The sequence below is a fragment of the Sitodiplosis mosellana genome, unplaced genomic scaffold, assembly GCF_009176505.1.
Source record: "Sitodiplosis mosellana isolate CC-2019 unplaced genomic scaffold, AAFC_SMos_1.0 Smas_scaffold_3, whole genome shotgun sequence".
Classification (NCBI taxonomy): Eukaryota; Metazoa; Arthropoda; class Insecta; order Diptera; family Cecidomyiidae; genus Sitodiplosis; species Sitodiplosis mosellana.
In genome coordinates this window covers 727154-748019 of record NW_022595246.1, presented here as the reverse complement: position 1 = coordinate 748019, position 20866 = coordinate 727154, and the positions used below count along the sequence as shown (strand labels likewise).

Sequence of the window (20866 nt, the reverse complement as noted above, 5' to 3'; positions counted from 1 at the left end):
ACGCAGGCAATAAACGTATAGAGTGATTGTTTTTTTTTATTTAATTCCATTCAAACGTTGATAAACCGCTTGCCACATCGAACGAGATTGAGCGGCTTTGCTTGACTACACCGACTGTTCGTTGTGTGTACGTTATTCGAAAAGAACTTGAATGCTCGGTGAGCAAGCTTTTCATCGTATCAACCTCAATGCCACCATCATATTAACAATAATGTGTTTTGTATGGCATAACCACGTTATTGTCTAGGAATTAAAGAACACGCACCAAATGACGATGGCGCTTTTACTTCCCATAATGTTGATGACATTTTTCTGGCTTTTTTTTATTGCTACACTTCTAATTGATTTCACCAAATTACTGACACAATCTCAACGTCGATCGGTTTGAGTGAGGGAGCAAAAGCTATGGATATAAATCCATTTCAAATATTCATATATTCAAATATATTTTTGCAATTCAATCAATTTTAATGCAACATCCATATAACATTTACGGGGGGAGCCAATGTTCTTCCGTTTTTTTTCCATTTAAATTTTAATACAAATAAAATTGAGCTTAAAATATTCCGGTGAAAATATCATGAAATGTGATCCTATTACACGAAACGGAAATCTCTTCGTTAAGGCGTTTTGTCATAGGAAGAGGATTCAAGAATTCAAATATTATAACGCAACATCAGCTTTGTCTATTTTTCGCTGTAAATCCTTCCGATGCTGTCAATATCCAAAGGGGCGAAACACTTTTTCGAATCATCAAATTCCGTTGCATCGGGTAACATGGCAAATCGGGAGAATCCTGCTGCTGCTGCTGCTACGGCTGCCGAGATGCGATGGCATGTGTCAGTGCAAACAACATCTCAGCGGCAAAAATAGTATACATGCCATTTTCCATTCACACGAATACTCAGGTTCAGTTACAAGTGAAGCGTGCAAGTGAGTGGACCGATCCTGAAGCCATATGCTTTTTCTTCCGCGAAAAAATCACCCTCATTCGAACGATACATTGGAGAATACACACTAAGTGAAGTCGTAAGGCGAGAGAGAAGTTGTGCAAAGTACAGAGTTGGTAGGAAAAATTACCACACACATCTCTCGGTATATTTTTTTTGGTGTGTTTGCTGAAAGGAGCGAAATAAAAGAATTAAGTAAATAGAATTGTGCAAATACAAAAGAGAAAAAAAATAAGAAGAACTGTTCTAATTTCATTGGATTTATATGCAAACTAGCTAAATACGCGAATGAGAAATGCTGAAATGATTTTGTGTCATGGAAATAAATAATCATTATCATAACAAATAATCCGCTAGTCTTTTTTCGGATGTACAAATTCAATGATTAAACTTAAGAAGCGTCTCAGCTGAGAGCCTTGTGCATTGATAAATTATTCAAATGGACTGCAAAATTGTTTCTCTTTGCTTCGTTGTTTCTTTTTTTCCACTCACTGGATAAGTGAAAGTTCTATATTAGAACACAAAATAAATAAATAAGGTGTAGTGGCAACAACAAACTAACAGAAAGAATGAAACTCACAATAAAAAATGACCAAGTTGCCAAGTAACAAATATGGTTTATTATATTTGACAGCATCTCACTTAACTCTCAGAGCATTATTTGGAGCATTTAAAATAAGACAAGTAACATTGTTGTTTTTCTCTCTCTCTCTCGATTGTTTTGAACCACTTGTACCTATTTATATAACAACGAAATCATAGCATCAAATTTGTAAGTAGCGTGTATAAACACATAAGATTCATGTGAAAAAGAAACGACATGAGTGTGTTCCATGTGAAAATCAAAGGTGTATCACATAAATATTGGAGAAAAGCACACAATGGCATTCCGTGAGAGTTTGAGAACTGAATGTGTCAGTGTCCAAAGATTATCAAATCGAATTTGGGGCGAAATTAAGATTTTGTTCGTTTTCCGTTTCGACAAGATGTGACATTTACACCCCGAAAATTATGTCGCGTTCAAGGAATATACACAAGTCGGAGCATATTAAAAGCGACGAAGAGAAAACTTCCAAGAAAATCGGTTCAGACAGAATTTCTCAATGTTGAATAACATTAGACCTTGTCAAAAAAAAAGAAGCGAGAGGCACATAACTGTGTGCCAAAAGTGCCACACACCAGAAAAAAAACACCCATTCTACATATAGTACTCTGTGTCCACAGTATAATGATTTGGGAATCGACTTGCTCACTCTTTCTCCCGTTTACCTGCTTTTGATGTGCTTGTTTTTCTACCCCAAACACAGAAGAAAAAAACAAACACAACGACTGTTCTGTGCTCCATTTAATGTTGTATCGCTTCATTTGGTAAATTACGTGCAAAGAATCTGTAGAGACCAGAGAGTGTACATTTCGGTCGTTTTTCCCATTTATTTGCGGAGCAAAAAAAAACACACACAGAAAGCCAAATCATCATAATAATCATGTTTTTAAAAGGCGTTGCATTTGCTTTATAGTCTATTTGACTGGAATGAATGAGCGTGACCGTGTATATATATTTGGCTGTACATGGTTCGTTCTGCTTGTGAATGATGAGAATAATGGTTATATATATACAAACGTATCTAAAGTGCAGAACAAAAATAAGAGCAAGGCCATGAAAAGAGAAAGCAAAGTCCTTAGCTAAGACGCATAGATACCCTGCATTGATATTTCACTGAATTCTTCTCTCGCTCGTTTTTTTTGTCTACTGCTTTTAATTTGTTTCTTCTACTCCTTGACCCTTTGCTCATTTTGATTTCAATGTGTATCCCATCGTTTCGGGCATTATAGTTTCTGCATACATTATGATCCTTTAATAGGATAAATGGTGTATATAAACTAGTTCTTATCATTATCATTTAATGACTAAACGCATTTGTTCAGGCGATGTATGCATAAATAGGGAGATGGAGAGAGTTAAGATGCGAGATTGCAACCAAACGCATATGCGTTTCATGCATATTTTACGAAAATGCCGAATTAGATGGTAATCAATTCAATATGATATGGTCGGGGATTATTTATTCCACTTAGAAAAGATAGAGAAAGTATAAAAATTTCGAGCTTTAGTCGTAGCGTTCGGGAAAAGAGTGTATACAAATTCCGGATTCTCAACATTAATTTCACTTTCGTACAATGTTTGCATAAGAAAAAAAATGTACAATTTCATTGTCGTTAAAAAAAAAGAACAACCATCTTGAGTCTTTCTCATAAGTTTATAACTTTAATGGTATGTATGTGTGTGCTTTTTTTCTGCAGACTCATTCCCTGTTTTTCGCCATGGAAACTATGCGCGCGGGAAATAGTACATAAAGTATATATAGGCACCAAGAAGAGCAATGTGAAAATATAAATACACGTGAAATTGGAGACGTTCATCAGGAAAATACGCATTGATTATACTTTGAAATATCGTTGTTGTTTTTTCCTCCGTCATCTTTTTCATGAACAGTGTAAATATTTAAACAGTTTTCTATTTGTGTTTTCTTTTGTAAGTTAAAAAAATGGAATAAAAAACAAGTTTGTAAGTGGAAAAAGTGCTACCGATCAAATGAATACCTTTAAACCATACAATGTTATAATCATCAACTTTTCGTCTTAAGACTTTGCGTGATAATTTTTTTTGTTTAATTTTTCCTTACTGCTCTCAGAAGTGCTTGTTCAACATAAATAAATTTAAGAATTTATTACATGTGCGCGGTTAAGTTGTTTTATTTATTTTTCTTCGTTCAAACGAAAAACGTGTACGCTTCCGTGGAGTAATCAACTTTCGAGTGCGAAACATCAGTAGCAACGAAAACGAATTCCTTCAACCAAAATTGATTTTTTATTGATTTTATTCATGAAGAAGATTATGCAGCTGATAAGCGCCAACTGTTTTAGCGACATGGACTGAATCGAAGCTGATATATACGCTAGCAAAAGAAAGCGCGCTTGTATTTTTTCCAGCGATTTAATTTTTTGTGCGCTATTCGATTATTCAGGAAATGAGATGAAGTGGTTTTCGTGTATTTTGCTATTAGCATTTGCAATAACAGGTAAGGCACTTGCTGATGAAAATATCTCATTCCATTTCAAATTTCAAGTTTAAGTTTTCTTTTGGTTTGAAGTGAAAAATTTCCAATTTTAGACGAATTCCATTCCATTGTCTTATGTATAATGTCTTCTTCATAATGTCTTATTTTAAAATATGCATGTTTCAAAGCCGAATTTCCCGAAATGCGAATGTATATATCAAGTTAACATTCATTGACATTTCATTATGAGTTTCGACAGAAAACTTTCATATATGTTTCAAACAAAAATAATCTCAATCTACACGCCCGAATCTCATATGTTTACTTTGCGGAGTATTGACATAGATTCTTTGTTTTGTATGTCTTGTGGTGAATGACTTTGGAAATCTGTTCGCTTAAAATTGTATCAAGCTCATGTGGGGTCGGCATTACATGGCAAAGTGAATTCTACATGACAGCTTCGAGAATAATCAAATAATGTGAAATTGAATGACGCCATTAAAAAGAAAAACAAAAAAAATACACATTCCGGATAAGTTGAAATTGTTTTTCCAAAAAAAAAACAAATATTGAACTTTGCTTCCATTCAATTATGTGGCATTCAGTAGTCCAATCACTAGGAGTCCAATGTGTCAATATTTAAGTGATTGAAATGTTCACGCTTCATACAGCTCGAAAAAATGTAATGGACATTTTATTTGATAGCACTTAGATTTTCGATATATCCGAAACTGAACTTCATCTTGAGACTTTCAATTCACTATATATTTTATTGAATATCTGATTACTTTCGAAGGACGTCCTTTTGAAACATTTAACTAATGATACCGATGGGTATTCGAATATTTGAAGAGATTTGATACCAATAAGAATGGCCAAGAGTAATTAATGCCCGATTAAATGCTAATGAATATTCAGAAGTATCGTTTTAGCTCTCGGACCAAACAAAAACCACGCATTGGGAATATCATGTCTACATTTTGCATTGGCTTAAGTTGTACGTTTGCGGAAGAGCCATCTAATTGCAAGTGGTTTGCGGTGTATTCAATTTGAATATCTATGAGAGAAATAGATTCCGTAGGACAGGGTGTTTTAAGTTGTATATCGATTAGATTTTTTTGGCTTCAGCCAAATGTTTATGTCAAAAGGAATGTGATGTTCCTTAACTTTGTTTTACCACACTGAAAGAGTTGAATGAATTCATGTTGGAAATTCTCAAGTAGAAACAAATTGGAGTTATTAAAGTTGATACAGCTTTTGACTCAAAACTCAATCGCAAAGCCCTTCAAATGGCTATGTGGCCAAAATTAATATTCAAAAGGGCGTCTTATTCCAACTATTTTGCGTTTCTTTTTGACATAAAAAAAAAACGGAATAAGAACTTTCTCAAATTATTTCATCTTCCATTGGCATAGTAAGGGAGAGATTTGTAAGTTAAAAAAGTAACATCAAAAGTAAAGTTTATTTGCTTAATAACGACGACTGTTCGAATTTTGGTATATTTCCTTCTCAAAATATGAAATATCGTGGGTGGTTCAACTTACAAGCCAGCTCAACCTACAAACCTTCACCCTACTTTAATAAATTGAAATAGTTAAATGATGTTACCATATCCGCGCCGATTTTGAACATAATTTGAGTTGTCATGCGATCGAGTTGCAGCGATCGTTTAAAATAAACCGACATAATATGCGTTTTGTTATGGAAACGTCAAGTCGTAGCAATTATGTTCAAAGACAAGTTGCCGAACTGTCCAAAAGAAATCGATTCGGAACATCTTATTGCATCTACAAACTCGACATCGCTAATTTCAATTATTAAAGCTTTGCTTCGATGTTACTCTTCAAGATGAATTTCGAGAGTTTAAATTCCGGCGAGCACCGTTTGTGTTCACATCGCGTGACATTTCTAATTATTTCAATTTCTACCTTGTGAAATATTCAAAATATCTAAAACGTTTACGCGTCGGAGCATCATACGAATACAGGATTTAATGAGAGGAATGTAGTCATAGCATTTCCACACTCCACACAGGTGCTTTCACCTTTTCTTCGAAAGCATATTCCGCATAATCGTCCATGTGGGCAAAGGATTATTGATCGGTTTATTTCAAAGTACTTACAAGAGCCCATTGATAAAGTGGTTTCTTTTTCGGAAAGAGAGTAAAATATCTCATGCATAAATTATCAATACGGGAGAGTCCGTTCTCAATGCCGAAAACTCTGTGAATCGTGGTAGTCCCCCAACGGGTTCCTTAATGAATTTTTCAATTTCATTTTTTTTAATATAAATTTTCGTCCCACCGAAGCCTTCATCCCATCGAAGTCACGGCCAGTTCAAGAAAACCCTTTACCTTTCTTTTACATAAAAAAGTTCCCTTTTCACCAGCTGTCGCGTTGCGAACCGCAAAGGTTTTATTTATGATTTGTTTCAATACGAACTCCTTGAGTGAGTTGTTCAAAAGTTTTATTTTGAAATCTCATGTGAAATCGTTTTTCGTGTTTTCTTTTTCGCACCCTTACCGAAAATGTCTGCCTGTCATGAATTCAGTCGCTGCTGGTAATCCCGATGCAAAACGTCTATACGATGATTTACTTAGTAATTACAATAAATTGGTCCGCCCAGTTGTTAACGTATCAGATGCGCTTATGGTTAAAATCAAACTGAAACTAAGTCAACTAATCGACGTAAATTTAAAGAATCAAATAATGACCACCAATCTTTGGGTGGAACAGACATGGTATGACTACAAATTGAAGTGGGAGCCACGAGAATATGGTGGTGTTGAAATGTTACACGTTCCAAGCGATCATATTTGGCGTCCAGACATTGTGGTAAGACTATAAAACTTGATAATTTTCCCATTGATAATGGTTGCACTACACCTTTTTTTCTTTCAAATTTTTTCTTCTTCTTGCACACGCTGAACCAAAAGCTGTATAACAAGTAAGTGTGATGTTTTCTAAGAGATTTTTTTTTTTTTTTTTGAAATATTTGACTACGTTTGCAATTTCGCTATAACGTTAAACTAAAGTTCAACTATGTGCCTGTGGAACTTTAGTTATTACGTGTTAGCAATTGCAGTTTGATTATTCAAGTTGAAAGTTCGTTCGCTCTATATCTCACTATCTCTGGCCAGTTTTTTACACCACTATTTTGCCCATTCTCTTTTTCTCGCCAATCATTGCGTGCATTCAGTGCGGATGGTAATTTTGAAGTAACACTCTCCACAAAGGCCATTCTAAATTATACCGGTTATATCATATGGCGGCCACCAGCCATTTATAAAAGCTCGTGTGAAATTGACGTTGAGTATTTTCCATTTGATGAGCAAACGTGTGTAATGAAGTTTGGGAGCTGGACATACGGTAAGCGAGTATATATAGATACATATACCAAATGAACAAGTATAAACAAAAAAACATAAATTGGTTTTCTTTTTTTTTCTAGATGGATTCCAGGTATGTTGGTTTTTGGGTAGCATGTTTTTACCCATGTTTTCCGGTAGTTTTTAGCTGTAGTATAGCTACGGGCGGTACATAAAACATCCATTTTATAACACCTTTCAACAAGAAATGCGCTGTAGAGCAAACATACTTTTTTCTTGCTTTCCATCTATCTTTTTCGCTCATGCATATGAAATTAGGACGAACACAGATTTTGAATAGAAAACCGTCGGAAATAATTCAATTGATTTTTCGTTCTTTTTTTTCCTCATTTCACTCCAAAAGGTCGATCATTTGAACGGTTTGGAGCGAAAATGTAATACAAAAAAGATGAGCGGAAGAATGTCGATGATGAATGAGTGGAAAAGGGATAGCTATATAGTAAACTGTATAGTAAACTACCCAAGCGCGACTCCACACTTAGCTTCTAAATGTGACACCTTGGTAAGTGTGAGCATTCGTCGTGCGAACAAGCAATAAAGAGAGTGAAAACAAGTGCGCGTGTATTAGTCGCTACATCGAGAAGCATCGCATCAGGCTGCTCACTACCACACGCGCAATTTTTTCCATTCTCTTTGTCGCTTATTCGCAAAACGAATGCTCACACTTACCAAGGTGTCACATTTAGAAGCTAAGTGTGGAGTCGCGCTTGGGTATATAGCTATCTCTTTTCATTTGACATTTTTCCGCGCAACTTTTCTGTATTACATTTTCGCTCCAAACCATTCATTTATTGTTTTGGTTTGCCGTTCGATTGTTGATAAACTGTTTCATTCATTTTTCCCATTCGCATGAGTAAACATTTGTTTTTAGTCTCGATGCAATTCGTAATGCTCCGTCGTATTATTCGAAATTAAATTTTCAACAATTTTCTCTCTCTCTTTTTCCCCTCTTTTCAATCCAATAGGTGGATTTGAGGTATGATAAAATTTAATTAAATAGGTGGATTCGAGATATTTTAATTGATAAATACCAATTTAATGTATTTTCATATTTGACATAGACATGTTGATGAATTGAATGGCACGAATGTAGTCGAAGTGGGCGTAGATTTAACCGAATTTTATCAATCTGTTGAATGGGACGTTCTAGGTGTGCCTGCCGTTCGGTAAGTTTGAATATGATCTCGCTGAAAAATTGAATTAATTGATTTTTCACAAACAAAAGCGACGATTTTCATAAATTCATATTTCAATTAAATATATTATGATTAAATATCTGATTGTACAGTCACTTGACCGAATTCAACTGTTCTACTTCAAACTTATTTCAATCACTGTGTGACCTCAACTCAATCGCCGAGTTTCTTTCCCGTTCTTTCGTATCAAGCTGCTAGAACCCATTTGCCCAATGTACATAAATTGACGAATTTCTGCTTGGGATAAAAACAAAAACTTTGAAAAAGTTTGTACGAAATTAAGTTTTCTCCATGGAGCCGAATGCATTAGACTAAACAAGCTGTGTGTTGTAAAAGATTCAGTTTCGTTATGAATAATTCACATTCATTTAATGGATGCATTCGAATCGCCGGAACAATAAACCGGTTAATATAAACTTTGGCGCATACACAATCGCTTCATTTTGAAAGTTCACATTGTGTTCACGTGCAATACGACGTTAAAAGAAAAATTTGCTCAAGTTTGGATTGTGAAACGTGATTGTGGAAATGAAATGAATGGCTAAACTCTCGAATGTATCAAGTTGAAACTATGATTCTCATGCAATGACTTCCGCTCTATTCCATCTTACTAATGTGTGATGAGCCTGTTTGATGAGTCACTTAATGTGGCTCAATTTTACGAGCAAACATCTTACATTTTGATTTTACCCAGATTTACTATTCTCCACCGCGAACGCGTTCAATTGAATCTCACATATATATAAACAATTCATTTAAAACAAACTATGCCCGAAGTCCATATTGAAAAGCAAAAAATCTCAAGAACAGATTTGTACAGATTTTATTTGAAATATTTATTGATTTTTTACAATTCATTTGTTGAAAGCTTCAGAAAGAACAACATTGACCGCATTGAATCAAAATTAAAAATTGAGAGCTATATTTACTTAGTCGATAAATTGAAATTTATTGATATTGCCAATATCCAATTTCAATACAATTGATGAAAATCAATATGGCTCGGAATCGAAACACTTGTTGTGTTAAAACGAAGCGCTCTCCCGGAAGAGATGCTGAAAATATTTAATGAAAAATTCAAATTCTCCACCCAAATTTGCAATGTGAACGAATAGATTTCATCGAACTAACAATTATTCACGAAGTTATGACTGTCGAAACCGCTATCCACATTGAAATGAAGCCAATGTTATCACGTGATTTATATCTTTGAATGGGTAAATATTAAAGAATTTACTTACGTCCCATTCTACACGAGCAGTCTCCTCTATTTGCATACATTCGACATTTCCATATTCATAATTTCAAATTGGGCATGTAATATGCATGTACTTTCTTAACTAATACAAACCACACTATGCTGGTTACTATCTCTTCAATACACGGATGCATTTATTAGTCGTGATATTATACTTGTTAACGTATTTGGAGGAAACAGTTTTTAATAGGAAATGGATTTAAGCATATATACATATACACCGGATAACTATGATATCAACCATTCAAGTGAGATTGGAGAGTATTTATGTGCACATAGGGCTTCGCTTAAATCGACTTAGTTTGAACTTCTTCCGAATTTTGCCTCAAGTTCATATATTTAAAGTATAATTTGAACAATACAAGCTCTATCACACGAACGACGGTACATTTTTGCAATACAAGGATAAATTTCACTTGGTTGTTTTACAACCATAAATTTATGGATGGAAATTCAAAATACTAATTAAAGAATGTGGTTTAACAAGAGCAAACAAATTCTTCATTCACTTCGATGCTCGGTTCATACAATGCGAGAGAGAGAGAGTAATCCGCACACAATCGTGAAGATATTCGAAATATTTAATTACTTATACGTAAAATGTGGTGTACAGAATCGGCATCTCTCATTTTTTGTTGTAAATTCGTACCAAGTGACCCTGATCGTCGTAGCCGTAAATTGGATCACGAATCGGTTCGACGGGTGAATAACGCAAACGAGCTGTGAAACCACCATATTTGTTATCGTCGTCGGTGCGTACGGTTTCATAGGCGACACGTTGAAGGGTGTTATCCTTTCCAAGAATGTAGTATTGACCACTTGCATTAGCAACAGCAATGACGGTTGGATCAGTGGTGTCTTCATCATCATCATTATTTACGAATGGTGTCTCATTTACCACTTCATGGACTGGCGGAGGAGGTGGAGATGGTGGACTTGATGGAACAGCTGGTGGATAAGGATAGGAAGTTGTCGGAGGACCATATGAACTTGGAGGTGGACCATATGTTGACTGAGGACTTTTTGTTGGAGGGGGGCCATATGTTTGTGGTGGTGGACCATATTCACCGGGAGGCGATGATGAACTAGGTTGTTTGAAAGCTTGAGATTGCGATTGAGTTGGACGGAATGCCGTTTGTTGATTGACTATTCTGCTTGATTGCCTTGGACTCGGGAATACTTCACCAGTCAATAAAGGAGCGCGGAATGGTTGTGCCGGAGTTTCGTTTGGCAAAAATATCTTTGTTGGTGGGGAAAAGAGTGAAACATTTAATTATTGATTTGGAATCCGTTTTCACTCACTTGAAGAGCCACTTATGGCTTACTGTTTTCAATCAATACTGGATGAAGACGATTTAAAGGAAGAAAACGACAAATTACTGAAAGAATTACGATTTAAAATCACTCACAACAGAAGATAACTTTGGTCGTCTAAAATGATACGATGCATGTGATGGCGAATATCCATGGTGTTGTGCATTGGTAATTTCGACCAAGTGCCCAGCAAGTTCGATATTTTCACGTGAAATTTCGACCGATGATGTTGGCAACGGTGGTGCACCATATTCTCCCTTTGGTATCGAATTCGGGTAGAATGCTATGCGCCATGGATTGCCCGGCTCTTCGCACGTACACAAACCAGCACTCAAAACCAAAAGCACAATTTTTATCATCATTTCACAGTCTCACTATTAAACTTATCATTTATACTCAACACCGACTGGTTCAATGGGCTTTTTACAAGTGGCGTTCCAAAATTATATCATATCACTTATATATGAAAGTAATGGCCACAATTTAGTTTGTTAATTAGTATGCATTGAAATACTTTGCGGCTTTGCCGTGCACATGAAACGTGCACTGAAGGAAGAAGGGATTGTCGTAAAAAGCAAACATTGTGTGTGTATATATTTTGTCCGACCGAACTTCATGTAGACGTACATTTTGTGGATCAATGCATAATAAGTGGAAGTGACCAGACTGTGATGTTTCTGTTTTTAGAGAAAAAAAAATCGTTCAAATAGTCCTCTTCATTCACAGCACGCTCTTCTTCACAATATATGCATATTATTCGTAATTTCTATGAAAAAGTGAACGTTTTTTCACAAAATCTATTTAGAATTCTTACCTCACCGAAACGAGCGCACACTTTTAAGGAATAATATAAATGACAAAATGCCAAAATATGCAAATTCAGGCGAAAAACCATATTTGTATGCATTGACCCAGTTCTAATACATCACAAATGTGAATCGTTACAATAACTAACATTGAAATTCAATGCTTATGATGTAATCAAATGTAAACAACGATTATTATCAAATGATTGAGAATTTGATGTTGGTGTTGAGCATAAGTTTTTTTGTTTGTGTTTTGTTTTGTATCGCTTTGCTTTGCTTTGTTTTATTTGTTTCACATTGCTCCAATGAATGAATTAAAATTTATAGCAGCAAAACAAAAGATACGGTGAGACGTGATTTATTTGAGGGGAGTAATCCATGTAAAGTGTAACGTTGAAATCATCACAATTAATTATTCAGCACATAACGTCTTATGTGTGGCAAACAAACACTGATTTAATTATTACTATTAGTGTTGTTATTGGGCAATGCATATGCTTTATTACATTGAGGAGTATAGTGAACTCTTCTTTTGAATCATATGCTCGACTTTTTTTTATAGTGCATTATTCATTGGCTTTTTCGTCCGAAATCGAGCGGGACGTTTGAAATGGAAGATTTGCTTTAATATTAATCGAGTTTCACTCATGTTTCATTTTTGGACTGAATTGTTCGACCACATTCGGTTTGGATGAATCCGTATCCAACACTTAGTGGGAAATGCGTTAAAAGTAATAAAAAAAGGTGTTTTCCACAAAACTCAATAGTAAAACCATTGAAAGTTTTTTTTTCAATTGCATAAACTTTACGTTATGAGTCTATTGATTCCTCGACTATAATTACTTCCTTTTTTTGGTTTTCTCTCTCTCTCTTTCTCACTCTGTTTTCAGAAACGAAAAGTTTTACACATGTTGTGACGAACCATATCTGGATATAACATTCAATATAACGATGCGTCGCAAAACATTATTTTACACCGTCAACCTAATCATTCCATGCATGGGTATTAGTTTTTTAACGATACTAGTATTTTATCTGCCATCCGACTCTGGTGAGAAGGTGAGTGTTCGCAAATTTGTTTTCCTTCACATTCACAGTGTTGTTATGTGCTTTGCTTGCTTGTTATTTTTTTGTCTTCTCTCCTGCCGACAGATAAAAGTTTTTACATTTCAAAGTTTTGAAATTCAAACATGTAAATTATTAATATTAATACAATCATACGTACACCGTATAGAAAACGTATTTATTTTGGCACATTCTAACAATGAGTTTCCCAAGTTATAGTCAAATTGTGTGGGGATGCCAGCGAGACAGACAGCACCTCTCGCAATATGCAAGGAAAATAAAATGGCTTGGCCAATACATTATTAATGCTTTCCATTTCTTTCAAGTGTTTCATGCACATGTACACCTTTTTGTGCCATGGTGTGTATCATCTGTCACCCAACTTAAACATCAACGTCGGTTGTTGTTTTTGCTGCTGTTTGGTGTTTTCAGTGTTTTAAAACATGCAAGAATTTTTTCAATACCAAATTATTAATGAATATTGAATGTGAGAAACACGATTTGAATACATTAGACATCACAAAAATTGAACTGACCCACTAATCGCATACCGTTATTTTCTTTTCGTTATCTAAATTCCCTGCACTTGTTGTACTGTACAAAGTAAGGGATTGCATTTATAAAGCATGTTTGAGTGTTTTCCTTCCATTTCAATGATGATATTTCGTTACTAATTGGATAAGAAATATGTATTTGAATAACTTATATCAAGAAATGTAGACGCTTTTTTTTTTGTCGTGATAAGAAGATTCACAAATATTTTATCACATTTTACATTATGAATACTCCAAGCCGGAAGCATTCTTAAAATCAATAAAACATTGTGCGTTTTGCCATTGAAAATGTTCTTATGCTTGATAATTTCTTCGCTGAATTACGTATAAATGCTGTTACACCGACTAAGTAGACGAAAATCTCATCATGAGATCTAAAGCTCAGCAGAACGATGATAAATAAATAAATGTGATTGTGTTCCCGCAGCGAGAACATAATATTTTTTAGGACGAACCATCCATCGATGCTGATAAAATGACATGCTCTTTATTGCAAGCCAAATTTGTTTTTCATTACGTCGACGTACGGTGTATCAGTTTGAAATGTCTATGCTTCAGATTGAGATACGTAAAAATGAGCTCGTAATTTGCCACATGCTCATTGAATGTGGATAACAAATTGTGTATTATATCTGTATTTGTCGTTGCCGTCGCCGTCGCCGTCGCCGTCGCCGTCGCCGTTGTCGTTGTTGTCGTTGTCATTTCAGTTGATTAATACAAACCATTTCTTGATTGCAGGTGTCATTAAGTATCTCTATCTTGCTTTCACTTACTGTGTTCTTCTTGCTTTTGGCGGAAATTATTCCACCGACATCATTAGTCGTGCCACTACTAGGGAAATTCGTGTTATTTACAATGATTCTGGATACAGTGAGGTAAGTGAACGTTTTTCATACTCATCATCCATAACAGATTCACCACCACTTGAATGGGTGTGTGTGCAATGTGCATTTTTTTTCGATGATAAAATCGCATAGTGTTTGAGTTGTTGGTGATGAGTAATAAAAAAAAAATCAATTACCACTCCTCAGTTTAATAACATACAACATTTTAATCGGTTCAACTGATTAAATGCGAGATACTTAAAAACACACTCGAAAGCTTTAGGTGATAGTTTGCACACCAGATTTTATATAAATTTCAAGTGTTGGATTATTTTTCCTCTCTCTTTCTCTCGTTCATTTTCGTCCGTTTTTTTCATTTATCGACTGATTAGTATATGTGTCACGGTTGTTGTGCTCAACGTTCACTTCCGTTCTCCGCAAACACACACGATGGCCCGTGAGTAGAATTGGTTTCCTTGATCTCTTCATTGTACAATGTACATTGTGTTTAAAATATTCGTTTGTTCACTTTAGCTTGGGTACGGACTGTATTTATAAATCATTTGCCGAAATTATTGGTGATGCGTCGACCGATTTACCCGTATAATGGATTGGGGTGAGTTGAATTGTGTGCTCTGTGGTTTTTCATTCTCTCTCTCACTCTCACCGATGTGTTCCCATAAGTCTCATTCTATGCGTAAAGTTTTCCTGCCATTTTTGGAAGACCACTTTTTGGCATGGTCAACGAAGAAAATTGGCATAAGATGCATTAGTTTAATATTTTTTATTTATTTGTTTTCATTCAGTTCGTTCCAGTTTTATATTACTTTGAAGATATTTCTGTTCTGTGCAATCAGTTAAAGATTTTAATTTCTGCGAAAGCAATAGATAGATTATTGATTTTCATCTTTTTTATTGGCTTTAGATACAAAAACTATTTTTTTTCCGTCTTTTTTTTCGTATACGACAGCCGAAAAGAGGTGTTATATTTGACAACAAAAGACACAAGTCTCTCTCCGTGTATGCTTCATTCTCTTTCCCATTATTTTTCATGACAAATGAATAGGTTCGAATAAAATCAATACATTTTTTTAACGTTGCATTTTCTCCATCTCTTCCTCGTTAATCATCGTTGTCTGCATCCAAATGGACCTATTTCGAACGAAACTATGCTACTGATGTGCACAATAATCCCGAACCGAAATTGAAATCAACTTAAAACACCATTTCGAACATAATCACAATGTTAAAAACGTGAACGATTCGGATATTCACGTGCGGGCGCATTGTTATACAATTATGATATGGATAAAATGCGTACCATGAAAAAATTCCAATTTGATGGATATTAGCTTTAGCGAAGCATCTCGTCGTTTTATGATGCGTACATGCAATGGTTTGGAGTTAAGGGATCAAATTCCACCATTGCCACCAGAAATAGCACTATCAAACTTCGACTCCAGCTTACTACTGGATCATCACATTCTGAACGTATGCGAAAGGTAAATTGTTTGGTATTTTGTCTGTAGTCTTCGAAATAAATGTAAATTTGCGTAAAAATCAAGAAGAGAACGAAACAGCTTGAACGAAGAACAACACATAGCGTCACGAGTGGATCAAGCGCGCACGATATCAAATTCTCTCACACACTCCGGCGCTACGATACTGTGTGAAAGTAAGGACGGAAAAAAACGTGAAAAATAAAATCCTTCAAAAGGAGAGTACCTCATAAATTATCACCTTGTTACGTATGCATCATATGCGATGTGATTATTGTATAGTAAACATGAGACGAACTCTCACTGAAAAGTATTCCTCGGCGTGTAAAAAAAGCTAACACACACACACACACGACACGCGCATATGTGAGCAATGCCCATTTTGGCATGTGCATTAGAAAACCGTTCACATCGGATTTTCAGGCTGTTTTTTTCCTCTTCTTCGTTATTTTTTTTTTGTTCACTTTCCTGAAAAACGTATCGAAATTAATGCATGTTTTCAATTTCTCTTTTATTCACATCTATTTATCGCTGTTTACGCTGTCTGTGCGTGCCATCGGTTCTGCACACATATTTCGATATGCGGTTGGTATATTTAAATACAGGAATATGGAATCGTTCAATATGAACGTATCGTGTAAATTACATGGCAGCCCAAAGACCCAGGCAACCAACAGAATATCACCAGTCCATCGATTGCATTCACTCGATCTAATGGACGATATACCGTTAACATTTTGTAAAGAGACGAACACCAACTCACCCATACTAACAACACCAATAATCGAACACAACAAAGTAATGACACCAAGACGTCAGGTCAATCATCAATTACATGCACTAAATGACGATTTATCATCAAACACGACGAATCATAAGAATAAATCATATGGTGGTGGTGGTGGCATTGGGGTTGGAAGTGGGAGTGGGTGTGGTGTTGGTAATAGTAGTGTTTGCGGGAGTGTTAATGGTATTAACGTACTCGGTAACACAGCATACAATCCAATGGATGGTGGTATGCTTGGTACGAGTAGCAACAGTCATCATCAGAAACAATCAACATCAGCATCCCATTCGCATTATAAATCTTTACATCGCTCGTTTAGTCAACAAGAGCCAACGAAAGATGATCGATGCGCTGGCCTACGTCATCGATGGCAGGACTGTCCCGAACTACACAAAGCCATGGATGGTGTCAACTATATTGCGGATCATACGAGAAAGGAAGAGGAAAGCACCAAGGTAAACAACCATACATATATGTATATTGAGCCATTTATAAAGCTTTCCATATTTACTATACATACAGCTTTTGTGTTTAAACAGTTGAACCGCTTTCTATATTTGCCTATTCTTCTGAAGCGCTTCTACTATTTGCATTTCTAAAATCACTTGCTATTGCTCGTTTCTGTTGGTAAACATCCAACAAGTCTCATGTCCACCCTATTATTTTGATTTATTTCATACATGCTAGTAAATAAGTGATTTAAATACACGCCGTTCGATTTTTTCTACTCACTTCTGCTCTTCTGAAATAGTGAAGACATAAAAATATGCAATATTTCAACCGTACCAAAACAAAACACAAAAACAACTCTGCTCTTTTTTTTTACGATTTTAGGTTAAGGAGGATTGGAAGTACGTCGCAATGGTATTGGATCGTTTATTTTTGTGGTTATTTACAATAGCTGTCATCGTTGGAACGGCTGGCATCATACTGCAGGCCCCAACTTTATACGACACACGTGTTCCGATTGACATAAAACTGTCTGAAATCGCATCAGCCACACTCAAGCCACATGTCACCCAGCCAATCTTATAATTTATTTCATTCTTAGAACACCATATCTCAAACCAGAAGTTTTTTCAAACACTACGCAAACACACACACAAACACATTCGTTCTGAATACGTGAAATCATGACTATCATATGTACGTCAACCGCAAGTAGACGTGAAATGAACAAGTTTTCTTTTCTCTCTATCTCTCTCTTTGTAGATAAACAAAGATTAATTTTATATGAATATAAATACTTAGAAATTGTTTGGCGACAGAAAATTAACTTTACTTACTTGGGAAATTATTTAGCAATATGTTTCTATCGATGAAAATTCCAACGGAGCAAAGTCAATATTTTGTTTGCGAATTAGTTTTTTCTTTGTTGGCGGAAAATGGTGTGAATAGGGCAATATAGTATGGTTAAGACATGGTTTTTTTTCTTCGGTTTTCGGTGACTTTCACATTACGAAAATTGGTGTCGGCAAAGTTGAGGGCGGCTGGTAATATCAGCTTGATACATTACTATTATTACACCAATCACACGGTTTTTCTTTCACCCGAAAACCACAAAAATGTGTGTAAATTCTTCATCTCTAACCGAAACCTGTTCGTGCCTTCGGCAATGTTATAGGGCTAATGGGCTACAACCACTATCGTTAGCTACAACTTTGCCTAAAGGTTTTACTTTTTATCTCTATTTATATATAATTTCTTTTTTTCCATCATAATTTACCAATTTATTTCATTAATCCCCCAATTCATTTCTCTTTTAACGCATTTTTTCGGCCAGACATACCTTCGGACTCATCAACATACGTTCAAAAGTTTCAAATTGAAACAAGTTAACGCAAATAGACATAAAACTGTGCAATACGTAATCAACTCAAGTTTCAAATGATCGATGATATGAGTTTTCACCGGAAAACCGGATGTGTAAATCCCACGTTTTGGTGAAAAAAATTCGATTGTTCACAAATTGCAACCCGTTTTTATGCATAAAACCGTTTTAATTACTTCGAGTTTTTCCTTTATATGCGCAACGACTATAGTAGCAAATTTCGTTTACCACAATGCATCAACCGCATCAAAGCAACTGTATAAAATATGATTTATTCACCATGCCCACATCCACATGTTCAAGATGGTTCTACAGCCAATGGCCTAGAAAAATAATAATTAACTGTGACCATTGCGGTGATTGTGGTTGTCAGACCAAAAATCATTTGGTTTTACCTCGCCAAATTTATGCACATACGTGACGCACGTGATCAGTGCTCTCGATAAAGAGTATTCAATGCTCATAAATAATTCACTGTCGCAACTTGTGCTCTCTCCACTTGCATAATGATAAGTTTGTTATAAACGAATCAACATGAAATCATCTTTTGATTCACAGCCATTAGTGTACAGTGTACACTATCACTGATTGTGTTTCACCCAAACCTCCCTACTCACAAAAAAGGGTTTCGAAGCTAAGAGTTTAATACTGGTCATAATTGCTCACCCCCCCCCCCCCCCACACACACACATTTGCCGATCTATTATTTTGATTTCTTTCTCGCTCAGTTTTCTTTTATCGACGGAACGTTTTTCTCATTTTATTGGAACTAGCTAAGGAATTTTATGTTCGTAATGAAAAAAAAAAAACAAACTTAAGGACGAGAATGAACAAGAAATGGATAAAATATGAATAAAATCTAATAATAAGAATTAACGCATCAATTATTTAAACGTAGCAAATCATGTAGGCACAAATCCAATTTGTTCAACGGATGTTGATGAACAGAAGAAAGGAAAAACCATCGAATGAATAAATTCTAGTCTTCGTAGTTACTAAATATCAAAAATGAAAACCAAGATAGGAAGGCCATAGAAAACCGCGCTGCGAACCCGTTTTTACGTTAAAAAGGAATTAAATAGAACAACGAATACTGCCATTTTTACGTTTCTTGTTTACTACGGTTCTATTCAAAATAGAGATTAATTCCATGAAGATTAAAACATAAAAATAGCAATAGCCTACAGAGAAAAATCAACTAGTGAAGAGAGAACAGAAGCCAATGTAAACGATGTTTTTCTGTTCGTTTATTTTTTCAGTGTTCTTCGGAATATAAACAAAAAGAAAAGTATTTGTAATTTCTAAACAAACATACAAAAACGAACATTTTCTAACAAAACATTTATCCTTAAGATTACAAGTTTTTATCGTAATATACACAACAAACACAAATACATACACATACACACACAGCCAAAATGATGCTCAGATACGTGATTGATCCTAGGTGTGCCAGATCCTATCCGTTTATAAAACGGAATTCAACATTCGTTGCGATAGAATATTTGTAATCGAAATCATGGAGATTGCCTATTTTGAAAATGTTTTGTTGGAAGCAGGTGAATTTCTAGAGAAGAAAATCGTAGAAAAAAATAGAAATTGAATGAAATTCAAAAAAAGGAAAATTTGTAGATCATTTACTAAACATTGAAAAACGACATTTCATCATTGAATTTAAATTGTAGATTTTAATCTAAAGTGGTAAGCTTTGAATTGAACACACAACTATTTTGGCACTACATAAAACTTTAAGTTTTTAATTCTAACGATAGCTTGACCACAATGATTTTATATTAGTTTAAGTGAGAAACAAGCAAAAAAAAATCAACAAATATATTGAGTGGACACACTCTAGAAGGCAAAGAAAAAAACATCTTAGAAAAAACACTTTATTCCCATGTGATTACTTAGAGGTTCATGCAATAAAACAACATCAACAAAAAAATGAAAGAAAGTTCTATGTACTTAGGCACAACTATTTTCCTAACCATGATAAGAATATTCAAAGACACACACAACAAACCGTATTACCACAGTAAAGAATTTATATATATAACCCTATATATGATTGCGTTATGCGCACAAATTGCACTTGAAATGTTATACAAAACAAATGAGTACTCAAAAACAATTGTCGTGTGAATGGTACAGATTGATGCACAGCTCATGCTCTACTGTTGTAATTCGGCACATGGATATGAACCGAAATTCCTGTAAAATAAATACTATTTTAGATATAACCAAGATACATAATGATGGTCCTAGGATAGTTAAAATATAACAAACAAAAAAACACTGAAAAGAAATGGACAAATATATTGATACATTTTTTTGA

The 20866-nt window shown here is 35.0% G+C and overlaps 2 protein-coding genes across 2 annotated transcripts; one reads left to right on the top strand and one right to left on the bottom strand.

Moving 5' to 3' along the window:
* The first annotated feature begins 933 nt into the window (after positions 1 to 933).
* Positions 934 to 20089, top strand: LOC129566443 (acetylcholine receptor subunit alpha-like). Its single transcript, XM_055442378.1, has 15 exons — positions 934 to 1066; positions 3252 to 4030; positions 6560 to 6843; positions 6945 to 6955; positions 7208 to 7377; positions 7460 to 7470; positions 8363 to 8373; positions 8459 to 8563; positions 12862 to 13030; positions 14329 to 14465; positions 14807 to 14871; positions 14949 to 15030; positions 15767 to 15916; positions 16519 to 17155; positions 17535 to 20089. Exons 2-15 carry the CDS (start codon positions 3985 to 3987, stop codon positions 17733 to 17735), a joined length of 2079 nt encoding a protein of 692 aa, XP_055298353.1. The 5' UTR covers positions 934 to 1066; positions 3252 to 3984; the 3' UTR covers positions 17736 to 20089.
* Positions 9954 to 11617, bottom strand: LOC129566444 (uncharacterized). Its single transcript, XM_055442379.1, has 2 exons — positions 11261 to 11617; positions 9954 to 11091 (listed from the first exon to the last, which is right to left on the bottom strand). Exons 1-2 carry the CDS (start codon positions 11525 to 11527, stop codon positions 10477 to 10479), a joined length of 882 nt encoding a protein of 293 aa, XP_055298354.1. The 5' UTR covers positions 11528 to 11617; the 3' UTR covers positions 9954 to 10476.
* Positions 20090 to 20866: the final 777 nt, after the last annotated feature.